General features: G+C 26.1%; 1 protein-coding gene across 1 annotated transcript; it reads left to right on the forward strand.

Annotated features, from left to right (window-relative positions):
* The first annotated feature begins 480 nt into the window (after nt 1–480).
* On the forward strand, nt 481–21,088 carry LOC127280500 (neuroendocrine convertase 2). The gene is made up of 12 exons (XM_051303524.1): nt 481–1,230; nt 11,144–11,248; nt 11,648–11,915; nt 13,937–13,974; nt 14,216–14,292; nt 16,758–17,022; nt 17,352–17,564; nt 18,375–18,475; nt 18,591–18,824; nt 18,928–19,092; nt 19,231–19,348; nt 20,891–21,088. The coding sequence occupies exons 1-12, from the start codon at nt 661–663 to the stop codon at nt 21,053–21,055; spliced, it is 2,319 nt and encodes a 772-aa protein (XP_051159481.1). The 5' UTR covers nt 481–660; the 3' UTR covers nt 21,056–21,088.
* Nucleotides 21,089–21,648: the final 560 nt, after the last annotated feature.

Consider the following 21,648-nt stretch of genomic DNA (forward strand, 5'->3'; position numbering starts at 1 on the left):
TGGTGGACCCAGAAAGGCGGACGTATTTGTAAAAATCGTTGGTATTTATCTGAAAATAACTACTCGGGGGTTTTGGGGGTCGCTGATTACGAATCCAATGTCATTTTTTCAATATTCTAATTGTCAATTTCTGTAAAAATGTTATAAATTAATTTTTTCTCTTTACATTGTTTAAATTTCAAATGTATTCTATTTTTGGAATATAATTTAATGTATTAAGTAGAAATTTATAAAAATTTTAATATATTTCCCAAAATAAGAATTTTTTTTTCCTTCCTGACCAATTGTAATGTAATCTTTAAGGGAGTCTTTGTTTCAGAATTGAGATTCCAAAGGCTTGTTGAACACAACTTGTTTTGTGTACAATATATATATATATATACACACACAAAAAAAATGGTGGCAGTGACGTCGCGAAACGGGATCCAAGTGCGCAACGCGAATAAAAGTCGTCTCGCTTCGTCATTGGGGCGCGTGAGCTTTGTAAAGACAGCCCTTTGGCGCTTTCTGTCTCTCTTTCTCTCTCTCTCTTTCTCCCTCACTTTTTCACTCTCTCGAGCAGGCCTTCGATCTTCACCTTTGGTAAAGAAGAGACTATATGTGTGTATATAGCTCAGGCCAGTGTGATTGGCACTCTGTCGCAGTCGATTTCGGGCGAGCATGGGTAATGCACGTGTTCTTTCTGCGATCACGCGAACAACCCCATACAACAAGAACCATCGCCGCAGCAACAGCGCCCCTCTAACTAATTGTGCCACCACCACCACCACAACCATTATCAACAACACCAATACAAACAAAAGTAACAATTTTCTGATATCTCAAACTTCTGCCACAAAAATTATCAACAGCTGTAATCGTCGCAATATTAAAGTGTCCAGCTGTGCGGGACGTGTCATCATAAATAATAAAAATAATAATAATAATACTAATAATTGGCTTCATCGGCACAAGAATAATAATAATAATAATAAAAAAAATCGTCATTATAATATCAATGACGAGGAGGATATTATTAACAGCAACAACAACATCACATATCCATCAATAACGATGGGCCTGAAACGGCCGTTTCGGCTAATCGGTCTTTTTATCATTCTTGCGACACTTTGTGATCGCGTCAAGGCCGAGGTTTTTACCAATACATTTTTGGTGAAAATGCGCGAACCGGCCGAACGACATGTAGCCGATTTTGTTGCTGCCCGAAATGGTTTCGTTAATTTGGGACCGGTGAGTAAATTTTTCAATAGTGAAATTATTTAATTTTTCTTAACGAAAAAAAGAAGACAGAAAAAAAAATTGTTCCTTTGTCTTTGAACTTGCAAGACATTTTTTTTGTTCGCCCCACGGACAGCTGTTTTGTTGAAAGGTTGGGAAAATTCTTTTTTTTATTTTTCTCTACAACAATAGGGATAAAAAAAAAAATTATTTTCTTCTTTAAGTTTTAAAAATATTTAAATTTTTCGAAAATTTTACAATAAAATGAGAAACGTTGTCAGTTATTTTTCGGTTTTTCTACAACGTTGTCACTTGTCCTTATGGCTTAGGAGATATTTTAGGAGACTTTTCAGTGCGTATTGCTTTTTGTCTGTCACGAGGAGAGTTGTCACTTGTCTTATTCGAGAAAGTCATTTTCTTATGAATTATAATAAAAATTACTCTCAGTGACGGAAAGTTGTCATTTTCTTCTAAGAAAAATTTTATCAGTTGTCCTTCTCTTTCACAAAATTATTAATTGTGAAAGAAAGTTATCAGTTGTTTTTAGGAATAATAATAATAATAATAATAATAATAATAAAAATAGTAATAATAATAAATAGATAATAATAAGTGCCGGAAAATTATCAATTTTTTTCTTTTGTTCAAAGTTATCACTTGTTTTTATAAATTATTATGAAAGTTACTATTAGTACCAGAAAGTTATCAGTTTCTTTTTTATTACCGGCAAGTTATCAGTTGTATTTTCTGTCCAAAGTTATCAATTGTCTTTTTTGAATTATAATAAAAATTACAACAATTTCGGGCGAGTTATCAGTTATCTTTTTCTGTCCAAAGTTATCACATGTCTTTATGAATTATTATAAAATAGTAATAATAATAATAATAATAATAATAATAATAATAAAGAAATAAATAAATAATAAGTTCCGGTAAGTTATCAGTTCTTTTTTTCTTGTTCAAAGTTATCACTTATTTTTATATATTAAAATAAAAATTACTATAAATGACGGAAAGTTATCAGTTGTCATTTTTCTTCAAAAAAAAAAAAAAAAATTTTTGGTTGTTCCCTTTTTTTAATAGAAAATTATCACTTGTCTTTTTTGGCCTAACAGAAATTGAATGAAAATTTAATTTTGCATTTATATGATAACGATAAATATTTTATTTAGTTTTTTTTCAGAAAAAAGAATTCATCCGATAGGTCGAAGGTCAATGACGTCGGGATGACAATGGCCGGGTCGTATTTCATTTTTCTTTTTTTTTCCCCCGTTATTATTAATGGTGGTAATTATTCTTCGGTACTTGATCAATGGCGTGTTTTTGTTTTGTCTTCATCTAGACTATACTAGTCAGATATATCTACGTTTTTGCATGAATGTCATTTTAAAGAGAGCGTGAGATTTTTCTTTTTGAACATATTTCGACCGTTTTTTTGGGGGTTATAGAAATTATTATTATTTTTATTATTTTTATTATTTTTATTATTAGTAGTATTAGTTTTATTAGTCCTGAATTTCTAGTCTATTTCAATAAAATTTCTCAAAAAAAGTAAAGGATATTTTTTATTTTTTTGATTCTTATTTTTTTTAGTTCTTTTTCAAATATTTTTTTCCCCCTCGAATATTTTTGCTGGTAAATATATATTATGTAAAAAGTTCAATTAGTGTACCTTATGTTCTTAAGGATAAGGAAGGATATATAGTAATAATGAGGAATTGACGTCATTGCAGAAAATAAGTTTTCGATTTTAATAGATAGGATTTTAGGATATTGGAAAACAATGAAAAAACATCAATAATAAATTTTCGATTAGTATTTTAATGAAAAAAAAACTGTAATAATAGATTCTAATTATTAGTTAATAGAAAAAAAAAAATTGTTGCTAACAATTCAAAAAAATTTTGGACCTTACAGATTTAAACCTAACAGCTAAAAACTACACTTCTAAATGGGTATTATTATTATTTTTTTTGTTATTATTATTATTATTATTACCATTATTTGTTTGAATCCATACTATTAATTAAATAAGTCCGAAACAATTGGATAGATTACCTGGTATACTGAATTCTAGTTTATACAAACGGTAATTAGTAATGTAACTATAAGAATCCATAAAAATGAACGACAAGGGATGTTGACATTGTCCTTGAATGAGGAAATGAAGTTTATAAGGACAGTACATAAAAGAGGTGCAAAAAAAAACTTGTTGAATACATTATTTCTATAGTAGCACGCAATGTCGAAAAGATGATTATGTTGGGTAATAAATTTTCAAAGAGAAGAAGATAGCACCATTTATTCGTACTGTTAGTTTTTATTTTAATATATTTTTTTTTAATACAGAACTCTTCGATATTAAAAACTTGTCTGTATTCTCTTTATTTAATTATATCCATTTGTAATGATTTCAATTTGATGCTGTTTGTTAAGGATTTTTAAAAAATCGTCTATAGAACAGTTCTGCTAACTAATAGGTTTACCAAGATGCGATTCTAATATTTAATATTGCTGGAATTCTTCTTTCTGGGTAAGGCAATCCAAGTCGTGGAAATTTTTTGATGATTTCAACCGTTTTGGTCTTTTGGAGAACTGAAAGTCTTTGTATTAGGAGTCGTCTCCGATTTTAATCCACAAGTCTCCGATTGTTGTGGGTCTCAAGAACTTCTTTCAGCTCTATCCGGAATTCTTCCTGGATAAGACAACTCAATGGAATGGGAATGGATAGTTTCGACCGTTTTGGAGAATCAGTAGTCGTCTTAGGAGTCGTCTCCAATTTTAATCCAAAAGTCTCCGATTATTGTGGGTCTCAAGAACTTCCTGCAGCTTTATATGGACTTCTTTTTCCTGGGTAAGGCAATCTTAGTCGTGGAATTTTACGATGGTTTTCTACTGTTTTGCAGAACTGATAATCGTATTAAGAGTCTGTAATTTTAATCCAGAAGTCTCCGATTGTTTTTGGGTTTAAGAAAACTTCTTCTTCCTTCAGCCCTTGCTAGACTTCTTCTTTCCGAAAAAATTCACCGACTGTAGGTTTAGATCTTTTCCTCCGTTTTAAAAAAACTGAAAGTCTTCGTATTAGAAGTCGTCTTCAATTTCAATCCAGAAGTCTCCGATTCGTCGGAGACGTTCAAAAAGTCTCCAATTTTAATCAGAAAATCTCCAATTGTTCTAGATCTTTTTCTTACAGTTTCAGATCAACAAACAAATTTTAATGCCTCTTAATTTCTCCAGAATGTCTACTGCCTCTTCTTGTTCGGTGACTACAACTGCGAGCTTCATCCCTCGTCGCTTGCATCTTGGGATTATGAGCTTCCTGTCTTCTGGAAGGTTCTTCCAGCACTTTCTGCATTTCCTTCTTGGTAGAGTAATCCAAATCGATCAAAACTTATTGGTATTCGTCTCCGAATTTAAGGCGGTTTCTCTGGCAGGTATACCACTGAATGGTTTTTGTTTGTATTGTCTGCGGAATTTACTAAGCACGTTGGCATGCAAATTACAATCGCTTTCGTCATATTCCAACTGATGTCACCAAATGATGACTACCTGGACGGCCTAGAGATAAAGCCAATTGAGTTTCAATTTTTTCAGTCTGTCCAGGTCTTCTTGGTCAGTGACTACAATTGCGAGTTTCATTCCCCGATTGTTGGGTTTCGGCTTTTTGGAAAATTTTCTCCAGATCTTCTTCCTCTTTCTGGGTAAGGCAATCCAAATTACGGATTCAAGTCTTCGAATCCAGAAGCATTAAATAGGGGATCCAAATCCACCAAAACGATGCTTCCGACCTCTTTGATGACTTTAAGGATGAGAATCTCCTTTGATTAGAACTATTGGAAGTCGTCTAAGGTTTTAATCTTCCATTTTAGTAGGTATTGCACCTTCTGGCTTGCCTTCTGGTCTTCTGTAGCTGACTTCTGGATTTAATTCACTGCAAAATTTGCTCAGAACGTTGACACGTCATTCCGTCTGCGATTCTGATCACCGTATTCGGTCCTCTCGTCTTCTGCTTAATTCCAGATGGTTTTCGTAATTCCGTTTCTTTAATTTTCCTCTCTTCTGGAGTCTGAAGGTGTTTCCTCCCTTAACTTCTTTATCAGTTTCTTTTTCCTGGACATATTTTTTATCCTTCAGGAAACCGGATTGTAAAATCACAATTATAACAATTTGTTACTAAATTCCTAACTTTTTCCTTTACTATAGAGAGAAAGGGGGTTTGCCTTTCTCCAATTTCCTTCTATTGCGGTCCAATGGTTTTATACCTGAGACCCTAAACTGATACTTATGTTTCGTTTGTCCCTATAATTTAATTTCAGTTATAATTCGTTTTCCGCGCAGCACAGTGTTTTGTTTCAACTCTGCTGGTCTATCTTTTTTTTTGTAAGTAGTTTATTATTTTTTTCTTTTTTCTTTTACCCTTCTGTGATCGATATTTAATATTATTACCTTATTTATAACATTCTAATTTTAATATTAAGAATTTGTGAAATTAAATTTCTCTTAATTAGCTAATTATTAGTGCTAATTATAATGTATCAAAGATTATTGATTTTGTTTAATGGGAGGTTAATTGGGAATGAGACAGAGGGATAGAAAAATTGATATAATGAAAAAAAAAATTTAATTTCTTTTGACTTTTGTTTCGATAATAATTTCTTTAAAAATTTCCTAAAAATATATATATATATATAATGAAAATGCATTTAGATAAATATTTTTACGTACTTGGAAAAATTTCAGTAAATATGGGACAAAAATACATCCCACACACTTTAACCCACACAAAATAGATAATTAAACACTGATATACAAACTGTATAATATAATAATATATTAATGTATCCAAATAATGTATTCCAATCGTTACATAACCAATTATAATATTCAAATCGAGATTCCATATGGAATATTTGCTACATAAACTTTATATACATATATAGGTACTAAAAATCAATATCCCTGCTATAGATGCAGATACAAATGTAATATTTATATATTCTTATTTTTTTCATTTATTTAAATCTCAATTTTTATAATATAAAAATCCCGACAGTGAAGTTTATAAATTTTTTTAAAATTTTTTCATTAAAAAAATACTTGTAATTAAAAAAAAAATTCTTAAAAAAATTAATTATATTTTTTGAGTGAAAAAATATTATTTTCATTATTGTTGATCGTATAAACGTTTATATGCACTCCAATTTCTCTTAATTAATGAATTTATTTAATTTTCAATTAAATTAGTTATAATTTAAATTAATATTAAATTAATATCTCATTAATATATATATATATATATATATATATATATATATATAACGCGAGTACACTTAACAGCTGTTCAGATAAAATGTATGCGATTATAAATTTAATATAAATAATAGAGAAAAAAATCTAGGTCAATTAATTTTAAATGAATATGATTTTTCTCTTCTTAAACTTTTATAAAATTTTTTAAAAAAAGAAGAAAAAAAAAGTTGAACATATTTTTACCTCAATTCATGAATAATATTATTATAAGAAACGAGACTAAAGGTGTATGACGCACGAAAAAGAAAAAATAAATAGGGGTTGAGATCACATAATTTATTGAAAGTCACACGCATCTAAATATATATATATATTTTTTTTTGTTTACGGTTCAAGAAAATTTAATCGTATTTCTATAAACTATAATTTTTAATGGGTAAAGTGCAAAAATAAAAAAAAATTGAATATTTTTTTTATGCATAAACGTACTTGAGATATTGAATTATTAAAAAAAAATTTACTGTTAAATTTATTTTTATACTTAAAAATTTTATGGGAATTTTCAATTTTATGTAAATAATTTATTATCTATTACTATTATAATTATTATTATTATTATTTTTGGTCATATTGTTATTATTTTATAATAATAATTATTAATAATAATTATAAATAATTATTATAAAAAAATTATTTAGTTTTGTAAATTGTAAATTCTTTTTTTATTGTAAAAAATATATTGTGTTAATAATAATTAGTAACAATAAAAATAAAGTGTGTATTGAAACTATTTTTTTTTCTTTTTTTTATACTGAAAATACATGTTTACGGCTTTTAGAACATTTAACAACATAAATGTCACAGTTAAAAAGGGTATTCGAAGATTTTATAGTTTTACTTACGGAAAATAGAGCATCTTCCGGTATATATGTGTGTGTCAATCGTAAAGCCATAAACAGTTATAAAAATCGTTTTTAAAGTGGCTTTTTTCAAGGGGAAAATGTAAAACACATATTATATGTATTTTATTGCTAAACCAATTTTCCTTCATTTCCTTATTTCTATATTTACATTTCCATGTACTTGAATATATTTTTTTTCTACACATATATATATTACTTTTGTTTGAGTTTTTTATTTATATATTCATTATTGTAAAGTGCATATATCAACGAGAATCACGCAATATTCAAAAGAATTTATACCGTATGTATATGTAGTATAATATAATGTGATTTCTCTCACTATGCGATGAATTAGAAATGCATATACAAGTTTTTTTTCGTCTTTTTTTAGCACCAATGTGTTTTTAAAATGTTAAATGCAAAAAATAAATTTCGTTCTAAATTGTTCCTTGTTGCAAAATAAATGAAATTATTGGAAATTTTATTCTCAATTTAAAAATATTTATTTTATTTAAGAAATAAATTACAGACTTATTTCTTAAGAAGAGCCAATAAATGTTGATATAAATTAAGAATAGATTTTTCCACTGTTAATGAAATAAAATCTATTTAAATAATCGAAAATAAAATTATAGAATGAATTTATTTACTTTTAATTTATATTTATTGAAATTTATTTTCGTTTAATTAAATATTTACGTTTGAAAAATGGTATCAACCCCATACTGTGTCTTGCTGAACAATTTTCCTTTTTTTTCCCTTTATAATACAATAAATTATCCGTGATTTTAGGGTGCGGAGAATATTTCTTATTCCAGTCACATTTTTAAAGAATATTTAAGAATTTATTCATTTTTTTTTTTTTTATTGAAATACAAATGAGTTGGTATTTTTCTTTTTATCTATTTATAAAATAAGTGAAAATTATTATACAGTTAACCCTAGGGAGTAAAACAATCTTTTTTTAACCTTAGTAATTTAATAGAAAGTGATTATTTTTTAATATTTGAGGTTATTCTTTTAAAATGAACGTTTTTATAATAGATATTTATGTATAGAAGAGAAAAAGTATAAAAATATTGCTATTAATTTTCGAATAATAATTATTTACTTTCCAGTGGTGTTTATCACGTCGTTTAATTCTTAAAAATTGTTTTGATTTGAAAGATACGTATGGTTTTTAATGAAAACAAACTAAACTTATTATTTTAATAAATAAAAGTGGACAGCAACTACAAACTTTTTTTTGAGGTTAACTTTACAATACACCAAATTACGACCAAATAGTAATTACCGAATTAGCCGAATCTAGATTATTATTAAGCAATTAAGCTCATTGTTATTCATCATTAATATAAAACAAACCTTTTTTTTCTTTCTTCACTGCGATAACTTAATTTATCTCCTTGCAAAATTGAAATGTATCATGTCAGGATTATTTTACCTTCTTTCTGGAAGTAAACACATAGTACTGCCAACCTATTTCAGAATTCTGTAAATATCCCTATATAGTAACTTTAGGTAATTTAATTATACCAACACTAATCTGAAATTGTCCACAATTTTTTAAATATATTTTGATATATAAATATTTTTATAATTAATATATATTAATACTATTAATTAATATTTTAATATTATTAATTATTAATTAATAATAAATACCTAAAAATGAAAATAGAAATTAAAATAATTTTTTAAATTGAAATAAAAAAAAAGGAAATTTTTATTATTAGTCTCTTTTTTAATCCAAGGCAGTAAAATGAACTATTTTCGACCCTAGAGAGCAAAATAGACTTTTTTATTATTATATTTTAAAAAAATAATACGTGATAATAAATTAATATTACTAACAAGAAATTTAATGAAAGGAAATAAGAGACATTGTAAAAAAAGAAGAGAAAAATGTATATCTATATTTTGTGAAATAAAAAAAAATTTATTATCCTTATACAAGAGTCTCTGGATTATTATATTTTTTTTATATACAACACATAAGACAAGAATAATGCTTTTTATATGAGAATTGAATTTATGTATGTTTGTCTCACAAGAGACGAGTTTTCATGGTATATATATTGTGTAAAATAAAAAATAAATTACCAATGAAATTGGCAAAGTATTGCATCGAGAGATAACAAGTTTTGCATTTCTAAGTGTGGAATAACATCTCTTTCTTTTCTTTTTTATTTTTATAAAATGGATACTATTTCTACATAAATTTTCTTCTATTGACTTGTCCCTTTTTTAAATTCTAAAGACAGGTGATAAAGAAAAACGCTTCTCGTGACCTTACATAAGCGTGTCTTATTTTTTCCTCTCCCCATTTTTTTTTTTTTTTTTTTGAACTTCTTTTACTTTTTTTTTCTTGCCCACGACGAATTACGTGCCTTGTATATGAATAATATTCTTTGAAAGCTTTTATACCCCGCTTGCGCGTGTATACACGCCACTATATGTATGGAACATAATTTTAAAGAGAAGTAAATAAAAAGTCGATACCGAGAACTACCCATGCTCTGATAATTTTTAATATGTATTCACCTGTTCCTACATCATCATTTTTTTTATAATATATATTATTTTACAAGGCATCCTTTTTAAAAACAAATCTCTTTCTTTCATTCTTTTTATTTCCTTTTTTTCCTTTCTTTCTTTTTTTATTTTTTTTTCTTTCTTTTCTTTTTTCTCGCTTCCTTGCATCTTCATTTTTTTTTTAAATTACCACTTTTCACTAAATTAGTAGGTAAAAACTTTTTCATGGAAACTTTTCACACTATATATAATTATTCTTTTTTTTTAACGGAAAAGTTTTTAACCAATTATGTGATGTCTCATGAACGAAAAGTGTAATTATCAATTTTTGTTTGGGTAGAAAACTTTTATATATATACATATATATATATACGACTCTCTATAATTAAGTAAAATAATAATTAGTATTTTTTTTCAGGAAAAATTTCATATAGAAGATAATTGTATTTTTATGTGTCGATAACTTTTTTGAATGTAGGTAGTAATTGGCAATTTCCGTGGAAAATGTGATTAGAAATACATTATTCCCTTCGTTTATTTTTTATTTTAATTAATTTTAATTATTTCTGTTATATTATTTCTTTATATTAATAATTATAATTATTATTAGTACTACTATTATTACTATTACTATTATTACTATCATTATTATAATTGTTTTCTTTTTTTTACTTATAAATAGTTGATTGTAATTTTCTACTCGAGAGATAAAAATTAACTATATTCAGCACTAGAGAGTAAAAATTACTTACTTCAGAATTAGTAGGTAAAATTACATTTTTCGCCCTAGTGAGTAAAATTACTGTTTTCGTACTAGGGTGCAAAATATCTGTTTTCGTACTAGGGAGTAAAATAACTGTTTTCGCCTTAGTGAGTATAACAACTTTTTTCGTACTAGGGTGCAAAGTAGCTGTTTTCATACTAGGGAGAAAAATAGCTTTTTTAATACTAGGGAGTAAAATGACTGTTGTCATACTAGGATGCAAAGTAGCGGTTTTCGTACTAGGAATTAAAATAGCTGTTTTCTTACTAGGGAGTAAAATAACTGTTTTTGCCCTAGTGAATAAAATTACTGTTTTCGTACTAGGCAATTAAAACGATCCTTTTTTTAACTCCAGAATACAAAATTTTTAAGGTTTTTTCAAAAAATGATTTTTATTATAAAAGATAAGCTTGCTATTTTTTTTTGGTTATTTTAAAAAAGAAAATCTGAATATTTTTTTTAACTGTTTTAGCTTTTGGGGAGCCAAACGGAATATCATTTCGTTCATAGGGCCCTACCACACGCTAGAAGCAAAAGGTCCGTCCCACATATGAGAAAGTTAAAAGTGGATCCTTTGGTAAGAAAATATTTTTATTTTTACTTTCATATTCTTTTCTTTTTATTTCAATTTTTTGCATTAACATTTTAATGACACTTTTTTATAAACTCCGTTTCCATTGTTTTTTTCAAAAGTTCTCTACAATTTCATTTCCCACGGGATAAATCTTTTTTCCGATTTTTTTTTCTTTTAATTAATACAATAGATAGCTTCATCGCATAAAATTTTTTTTTTTAAATTTCTTTTCTCAATATTCAGTATTATTACAGAAATTATTTTTTAAAAATATCTTCTTTGAATTTCAAAAAAAGAAAAAATATATAATTTCGAAACAAGTTAATATTTTTTCCCTTTTTTAATTAAAACAAATTTTTTTTTTAATTTTTATTAATTTTTATCCGATTTTTTTTCGGATAGATTCACACAGCTATTCAACAACAGGGATTCAAAAGAGTAAAACGTGGCTATAAACCATTCAGTGTTGATAAATTAGTACCATTGTATCCATTAAGAGATCCTTCAAATCCCGCAAGTCGAGATCCAACGGATCCATATTTTCAATATCAATGGTACTTGAAAAATACGGGACAAAATGGCGGGAAACCAAAACTTGACTTAAATGTTGAATCTGCGTGGGCGCAAGGTGTGACGGGAAAAAATGTTACGACTGCTATTATGGACGATGGTAAGCGAGAAAAATTATATAAAAAAGAAAAAACAATTTTTTTTTTGATGCTAACATTTTTTGAGTTTACTTTGCATAGAAAATTAAAAAAAAAAAAAACTATAAAAATTTCTAATTTTCAAAGAAATTGAATTTTATAGTTGTACATTTTTTAGATGCGTCGAAGTTGAGAACTATTGTGCGCATCAGTTTACGCGCAGCCCCCACTCCTTGAGTGTTCTGTGATTGGTAGTCGCGTTCCTCCAGCAGGGCCGGCTCTATACGAAATGGGGCCCTTTTTTGATTCTCGAAATATTTTTTTTTGTTTTTTTTTTATATTTTTATATATATTTTTTTATATATTTTATTTTTTAAAATATTTTTTTATTTTTATATATATATTTTTATATTTATATATATATTTTATATATTTTTATATTTTTTTTCCTATGGATTAAATATTGAGTTAACAATAGTCACTGATAATAGATAGTTTGAAATTTTAAAAACTCTATCTCATATAATTATAAAATTTCTTTTTTACATTTTAACATTTATTTATTAAAATTGCATTGGATTAATGTATTAATATATTTATAATTATTCTGAAGTATTCTATAAAAAGTATAAATAAAAAAAAAATAAATAAATTTTTTTTATGTGAAATTAAATTATTTTTACTTAATCTCTATTTAATTTTGGAAAATTCGGCGCCTAAGATAATTGTTCCCTCATAGAGCCGGCCCTGTTTCCCCCACTTCAGCGCGCGTGCAGTGTTTCTCAACTTCATTATTGGAAAACGATTCACAAAAGTGGCTCCAATATAAAAATATACTACAAAAATTCAACAGAAATATATTTTTTTCTTTTTTAAAAAAGAAATTTATTATATTTTACTAAAGTAAAAAAAAAATTAAAAATAAATAAAAATACAATAAATTAATAAAATTTGATTTATAAATTAAAAAATTAAATTTAGAACATTATAAATTGATTAATTTTTTGTTTTTTTCTTTCTGTCGTTCACTAAATTTTTTTTTAATACAAAAAAATGAAAAATTACCAAAAATTATTTTTAAAAAAATAATAAAAAAAAATTGTATCACTAAATTTTAAAGTGTTCTATCTCTTTATATGCATAAACATGCACTCGGATCAGATTTAATCAATATCTTCATTTCACTGGATTTTAAGAGGATTACATTTAACACGATTGTCTCTGGTTCTCCATTCTGAATTGTTTCATGATAGAACCTTACATACAAAATGTCATATTATAGTGTGCTAGTCCATAAATATTTTATTGTAAAATGTTAAATATAAATTTCAATTTTTTATTAACAATTACAATAAAAAATTATTGGATATTAAATTAATTATAAATCCAATTTTTTTATTTCAAATTAAAAAAGTAATATTGCACATTACTGTAAATTTTTTTTTTTTATATACAAATATTTTTATATATTTTTTATGTTTCTATTACGTAAAACAATTTTTATTTATTTTTTAAATTATAGATAATTAAATAAATAGTAATAATAAAATTAAAAAAAATAATGTATTTGTTGCAAATAATTGATTACTTAACTATTAGCAAATAAATCTTTACTTGAACCTAATAATATTTTTTTTTTATTATTTTTTTTTATCTTTATAAAAGGTATAATTTTGCAAACCCGTGTAAAATTTAAATAAATAAAAAAAGAATGTATAAAAAATTTTGTTTCGTAAAGAAGATGGGGTATTCGTTTTTTTTTAATACTAAAATAAATATAATTCATAAAATGATAATAAAAATAAGAAAAATAAATAATATTATGATGACATCGAAGTTTTTATTAGATAATAAATTTTATGGGAAGTAATAAACTGATTTAATGTCTTATCAGTACTGCTAACTTATTCCTGATCAAAATCAATTTATTTTTATTATCAAGTTATTTTGTATAAATAAATATTCTGTATATATAGAAAAAAATATATGTATGTATCTATTTTAAATAATAAATTGTTTTTAATTATATCTTTTTTTTAAACAGGTGTTGATTATATGCATCCTGATTTAAAATTTAATTATGTAAGTATTTTTACATAGAATTAAAAATATAAAATCAAATACAATAAATAATTTAATATTTATTTAAATTTATTATATGAAACTTAAAAACTTATCATTAAAATTTATAGAAATATTGATTTAAAAATTTTTATTTTTTATTAATATAATTTTTTTTTTCATTTCTTTTAAGAGTGAATAATTTTAGAAATTTATAAAATTAAATTAAAATAGAAAAAAAATTGACATTTATTTTTTGCAGAATGCACCGGCTTCCTATGACTTCAGTAGTAATGACCCTTATCCTTATCCAAGGTACACGGATGATTGGTTCAACAGGTAAAGTTAATTGATCATTAAATATTAATTTTTTTTTTAAATATATTTTTCTTCTTAACAAACAAATGAATTCAGTATCGATTGAAAAAAAAAAAATTCTAAAAGGAAAATTTACTAATAAAAGGTCAAATAGCAGTACTTTAAAAAAAAAAAGTAAATAAAAAATATGAAAATTTTTTTTTCTAATTTTAACTTTTTTAGATATAAAATAAAAATTATAAAAAGGGACCTCAGCTCGTATATTTTATTAAATAAAAAAAGAAATAAAAAAAATAATAAAAAAAAGTAAAAAAAAAGTTTTATATATTAGGCAATAAATAATATTTTTTTCGTCACACAGACAAATAACCAAAAATGTTTATCCAAAGACGATAAAAGGGTTATTATTAATTTTTAATACGACTTTATTAAGTGTAGTCGTCAAAGTTGAAATTATTCAAGAAAGTCATTAACGCTTATTACCGCGTGGAAATTGCTGAGGGGAGATTCTCGTTTCCTTTGCCATGCCACGTTATTTTATGTCTGTATATATATACATATAAAGTGCACATACAGATATTGCGTCTTCGAAAATGAGAAAAAGGGGAATTTATTTCACTCCCCCAAAAAAACAATATGAGAAAAATAAATAGAAATAAAATTTGATGGGATCTTCTTCTTCTTTTTTTAATATTTTTGTTAGCTAATACCAAGAGAGTGTACTATTGCATATTCTCTTTTTCTTATAACAGCATCAAAGGACACATTTTTTTTTTTTGCTCTCATGACAAAAAATACAATCTCCTTCAAACAGAATTTTTTTTTTTCAATTCAAATGAGAAATTTCATTTAATTTCACGTTTCAAGTTCCTGAGGAATTTAAATGAAATTTTCATTTGTATTGAACTGTGAATTTTTTTTTCTTTTTCATAAAGTTTAAATTTATGTAATAGTATAATTTATTTAAAATAAAGTAATTTTATAATTATTTAAAATATATTTTTCTATTATTATTATTATTATTATTATTATTATTATTATTATTATCGTTATTATTCTTTAAGATTTGTAGGGAATAAAACGATCCTTTTAATCCTTAGGGAGTAAAGTAATCCTTTTTAACCCTAGTGAGAAAAATAAATGGTTAAGGTCCTAGGGAGTAAAGTAATTCTGTTTAACCCTAGTGAGAAAAATAAATGGTTAACGTCCTAGGGAGTAAAGTAATTCTTTTTAACCCTAGTGAGAAAAATGACTGTTTACGTTTCTAGGGAGTGAAGTAACCCTTATGAGAAAAATGACTGTTTAACGTCCTAGGGAGTAAAGTAATCTTTTTCAACCCGAGTAAAAAAAATTTATTTAAATAAAATTAATAAAATGAATAATAATAATAAATATTTTTAATTTTATTTTTTAAACATAAATAACAAGAAAATCAAAATTTTTTGTCTTGTTAAAAAAAATCGTGATATTCTCGTGTTCCTAAAGAAAAAAAAGTCTCTTCATCTTCCTAAGGAGCACAATAAATACAATTACTTTTCTTATTTCACATTTTTCTATTTGTATTTACTTTTTCAGTTTATTCGTGTTTATAGAGCATTTCTCGAGGGAAATTTTCTGTCTTCCGACAACGAGTTTAAATCATTCCAATAATCAAACCTTGTTTTCTCATCAATAATTGGAGAATATTGAAAGATATAGATAAAAAATAAAATTTTTATTAACATTTTAGAAAATTCACTTTTAATTGTTTATGTAAAATTGTTAATCAAATAAATTTATATTTCTAAATAATTTGTTTTAATATTCTAATTTTTTTTAAAAACTATTTTGTTTATTATTTGTTTAACAATATTTATTTTTGCCAAGGGATAAAAAGTGATTTTTCTAGCCCTAGAGCTGGAAAGGATTTTTTTTTCTAAAAGAGGAAAATGATTATTTTATACCCTAGAAAGAAAATGGTTTTTTCCCGCACTAGGGAGTAAAGTAGTTTCTTTTCGCCCCAGGAAGTAAAATTGTCATTTTCAGCCCTAGGAAGTAAAATGGCTTTTTTCAACCCCAGAAAGTAAAATGATCCTTTTTTGTTCTAAGGCCCAGAATAATTCGATTTTCATTTTATTCCTAGGGAGCAAAACAATTCTTTTTAGTTCTAGAGAGAAAAATTCTACTTTTAGCACTAGGAAATAAAATGTCATCTTTTAATCCTACAAAGTAAATTTTTTGTATATTTTTATACCAAATGGTTAAATAATAGAAAGAAAAATCTTTTTTGTCTAATTCCCCAAAGAGTAAAAATAAAAAAAGAAATTTTTTTTCGAAAAAAATATATTTCTACAAAAATAAAATGATATTTTTGATTTAAACAAAAAAAAATGATATTTTTGTAATTAAAACGTTAGAAATTCCACTTTACTGAGCCAGGAGATTTTCATTAAATATTAATTAACATTGAATTAATGAATATATAATTATTAAAATGAAATTTACAGTCACGGAACAAGATGCGCGGGTGAAGTGGCAGCCGCAAGGGATAATGGAGTTTGTGGTGTTGGCGTGGCATATGATTCAAAAATCGCTGGCATCAGAATGTTGGATCAGCCATATATGACTGATTTAATTGAAGCTAATAGCATGGGACATGAGCCAAATTTAATTGATATTTATAGTGCATCATGGGGTCCAACTGACGATGGAAAAACAGTTGATGGGCCAAGAAATGCAACAATGAGAGCAATTGTGCGCGGTGTAAACGAGGTAAACATTATTTTTTTTATTTATTAATTTTTAATAATGTACAATTATTTTATTTTGTAACATTATATTTTTATTTAAATAAAATAAATTCAATTTAAAACAATTAAAAAAAAAAAATTAAAAAATTAATAGAATGGTTATAAAAAATTAAATTTATTTTTCCAACGTAAAATGAAAAATAAATATTACTATTTTCCGCATAATTTGTCAATCGTGATTTTATTAACGATGCGACAAATGTGACGGAAGAAAATTGCGAGAAACACGAGAGGGGGGTCTTTGAGAGTGTAATGAATAGAAACATTTATTTTTTCTCTTCATATTTCTAGGGGAGAAATGGTTTGGGAAATATTTATGTGTGGGCTTCTGGAGATGGTGGCGAGGAAGATGACTGTAATTGTGATGGTTACGCTGCCAGCATGTGGACCATTAGCATAAATAGTGCAATCAACGATGGTCAAAATGCCCATTATGATGAAAGCTGTTCAAGTACATTGGCCTCAACTTTTAGTAATGGAGCTAAAGATCCCAATACTGGAGTGGTAAATATAATTTATAAATTCTAATAAATTTTTTCTTTGTTTTTATTATTTTTTTCCTTTAGGTTTTTTATTTTATTTTTATTTTATTACCATTGACTGATCTAGAGCAAGCGCCACAATAAGTGAAAGAAAATTTTAAATGTTTTCATATATTAAATTATTAATAATAATTAATAATTTAATAAGGAAAAAATATTTTTTATTTGACCGGGGTACTGTTTTGATCAATGCCGCTCCTGAACATGAAAGGAGTGGGGGAGCGCGCTGCGATTGGCTCGAGCTCTCTTGACGTCTAGACGTATAAATAGACGGACAATGATAAGCGAAGCGTCAGTCAGTATCTGACGCTGAATGCAGTCACATCTATAAGTGACAAAAGTATTTCTATAAAAGTGTTTGGAAAATTTATTTTAATGTAAAAGAAATTATTGTGTCTAAGAATTTTTAAAGGACGCTTTTTTATATTAGCTTGAGGCGCCACTTTTGTCTAAAGGCGCCGTTATTTACAACTTCTGTTTTTTAATTTTTTCTTTCTAATTTTTTTATTTCTTTTTTGTTTTTCTATGTATTCATATAAACATTTTTTTTCAAGATATTTTAATAAATATTTTTTTTATGTACTTTAATAAATAATTTTTTTTCTTTTTGTTTTTTTTTTATGTATTTCAATAAATAATTTTTTCTTTCTTATTTTATATATATATATATATTTCGATAAACAATTTTATCTTTTTGTTTTTCCTATGTATTTCGATAAATAATTTTTTTGCTTTTTTTCTATTTATTTCAATAAATAATTTTTTTTTCTAGGCGACAACTGATCTTTATGGTAAATGTACTACAACACACAGTGGAACATCTGCAGCAGCTCCGGAAGCTGCAGGTGTTTTTGCTCTTGCCCTTGAAGCCAAGTGAGTTTTTTTATTATTTTTTTATCAAACTTAAAAAAATTATTACTTAAAGCAAATTTTTAATATCAAGCAAAAAAAAATTTTGTAAATTATTAATTTTTTTTTATTTCAATAGTCCACAATTGACATGGAGGGATATTCAACACTTGACAGTATTAACATCAAAAAGGAATTCTCTATTCGATGCCAAGGGAAGATTCGATTGGACAATGAATGGCGTTGGACTGGAATTTAATCATCTTTTTGGTTATGGTGTTTTAGACGCAGGTGCCATGGTGGCTTTGGCAAAAAAATGGAAAACAGTTCCGCCAAGATATCATTGTGAGGCTGGTGTCGTTGCAACTCCCATGTAAGTTTAGAAAAAAATTATTCTCTATATTTACCAACTACCAAAAATAAAAAAAAAATTTTAAAGAGAAATTGAAATTAAATTTTTAATTTCCTTCTTTAAGGGAAATTCCAAGTGAAGGCTCGATTTATTTGAATATAAAAACGGACGCTTGTGCGGGCACAGATTTTGCCGTTAATTATTTAGAACATGTACAAGCAGTTATTTCTGTAAATGCCAGTCGTCGTGGTGATGTGGAATTATTTTTGACTTCTCCAATGGGCACAAGGTTATTATGAGAAAAAAAATTAATTATTTTACATAATTAATGTTTAATTTAATTTTTTTCCGTCAAATTTAACAAACATTTGTAAAATTATGATACTAATTGAATTTTTAAATTTTGAATATTAAAAAATTGTTTCAGATCCATGATTTTGAGCAGGAGAGTAAACGATGATGATCACAGGGATGGATTTACAAAGTGGCCATTTATGACAACTCACACCTGGGGAGAATATCCTCAAGGGAAATGGTTGCTCGAGGTATGAAATAAAAAAAGTATAAAATTATTTTTTTAATTCATTAAACAGATTTTTCTGCAACAGAATATAATTTTGATTAAACGTGAATGTAAAATAATATAAAAATGATGACTAGAAAGTTTTTTTGAGTCGTTAATTACGATTTAGGGGTGTTTTTCAAAATTATGGCGACCGAAAAAAAAATATAAAACTTGACAATATTCGGTTAATACTTCTTATTTTAGGTTTTTTTGGGTTTATTGCACTTATTCCACTGTTAATCTCAGAAACTATAATAAATAAATTCAATTTTTATATCGTTCTATTGCGTAAGGTCTAAATGAAATGCCTCCACCATTAGTTTTTGATTTAGTTTAATAAATTAAGATAGATTCCTACATTACCGACATTTAAAAAAATTGATCTAAGCTTATAAAAATTAATACTCGGAGGTTTCCGGGGTCGCTGATTACGAATCTGACCTTAGTTTTTGAAAATTCAAAATGGCGGAACCAATATGGCGACTAAAAAATATTTTTAATTTTTAAATTTGATAGAAACTTGTTACTGGGGGGTTTTGGGGGTTTTCAAAATTGAAAATGGCGGACCCAATATGGCAACGGAAAAATTTTTTAATTTTTAAATTTGATTTAAACTTGTTACTCGGGGATTTTTAGGTCCGCTGATTACAAATCTGACCTTAGTTTTTCAAAATTCAAAATGGCGGACCCAATATGGCGACTAAAAAATTTTTTTTAATTTTTAAATTTAATTGAAACTTGTTACTCGGGGGTTTTTGGGGTCGCTGATTACGAATTTGGCATTAGTTTTTCAAAATTCAAAATGGCGGACTCAATATGGCGACTTAAAAATTTTTTAATTTTTAAATTTGATTTAAACTTGTTACTCGGGGATTTTTAGGTTCGCTGATTACGAATCTGACCTTAGTTTTTCAAAATTCAAAATGGCGAACCCAATATGGCGACTAAAAAATTTTTTTTAATTTTTAAATTTAATTGAAACTTGTTACTCGGGGGTTTTTGGGGTCGCTGATTACGAATTTGGCATTAGTTTTTCAAAATTCAAAATGGCGGACCCAATATGGCGACTAAAAAAATTTTTTAATTTTTAAATTTGATTTAAACTTGTTACCCGGGGGTTTTTGGGGTCGCTAATTAAGAATTTGACATCAGTTTTTCAAAATTCAAAATGGCGGACCCAATATGGCGACTAAAAAAATTTTTCAATTTTTAAATTTGATTTAAACTTGTTACCCGGGGGTTTTTGGGGTCGCTAATTAAGAATTTGACATCAGTTTTTCAAAATTCAAAATGGCGGACCCAAAATGGCGACTAAAAAATTTTTTTTAATTTTTAAATTTAATTGAAACTTGTTACTCGGGGGTTTTTGGGGTCGCTAATTACAAATATGGCATCAGTTTTTTAAAATTTTTAATAATTTATTCAATATGGAGGACTTTCGTTTAAAAATTTATTAGTATTGCTATGAAAACATGTCAAAAGTTGAAATTAATTTTTTTTATTTTGTAAAAATTTTTTCCAGGTAAGATTTGATTCACCTACAGTTCAGGAAGGTTGGTTTAAAGAATGGACCCTTATGTTGCACGGAACAAGAGATCCACCATACACTGGATTGGCAGCGGCTGATCCTCACTCAAAATTAGCAATAGTGAAAAAAGCCCATGAAGAACGATTGAATGAAGATTAATGTCTCCTCTGACACATAAAAAAAAAACAGAAACGATTTTTCAAAAAAAAAAAAATAATTTTTCTGTAGTCCCGGCAGTCACTTTAAAAATTTTCATTTTTTCAAGAAATTTTTTATATTTTTTACAAGTGAAATAATCTTGACTATATAACATTGATTGATTGCTACTACATTGATACTAAATATTTGACGTATATAGTAGAATTCCTATATTATATCATTGATCTTTATCGCTATATTAAGAATTCATAAATCATTCGCAAAATTTGGAAAATGATGGAAAATGAAAAATTCACAAAAAATGAAATTTGACTGCAGAAAAATTGGTTTTTAATTTTTTTTTTTTAATGGATTGTAATTTATAATGATGAGTTTTTTTTTATTCGTTTATAAATTACAAAGTGGTTTTTTTTAATAATATTTATACATATTTTTTTTTGGTAAGTAACATTTTTTACAGGAGGTATTTTTTATATTATATTTTTTGATATATTACATTTTTTTATATTTTATAATTTTGTTATAAACTATATTTTTTGAATACATTTTTTTTATTTTCTAAATATATTTTTTAATATAATTTTCAATATATA

The sequence above is a fragment of the Leptopilina boulardi genome, unplaced genomic scaffold, assembly GCF_019393585.1.
Source record: "Leptopilina boulardi isolate dan_hultmark-lab unplaced genomic scaffold, ZJU_Lbou_2.1 LbouV2_248, whole genome shotgun sequence".
Lineage (NCBI taxonomy): Eukaryota > Metazoa > Arthropoda > Insecta > Hymenoptera > Figitidae > Leptopilina > Leptopilina boulardi.

Coding starts and splice junctions, on each gene's coding strand:
- LOC127280500 (XM_051303524.1), top strand. CDS start 661: ATGGGTAATGCACGTGTTCTTTCTGCGATCACGCGAACAACCCCATAC. Junction 11,916..13,936: donor GACTGCTATTATGGACGATG/GTAAGCGAGAAA, acceptor TTTTTTAAACAG/GTGTTGATTATATGCATCCT. Junction 14,293..16,757: donor ACGGATGATTGGTTCAACAG/GTAAAGTTAATT, acceptor TGAAATTTACAG/TCACGGAACAAGATGCGCGG.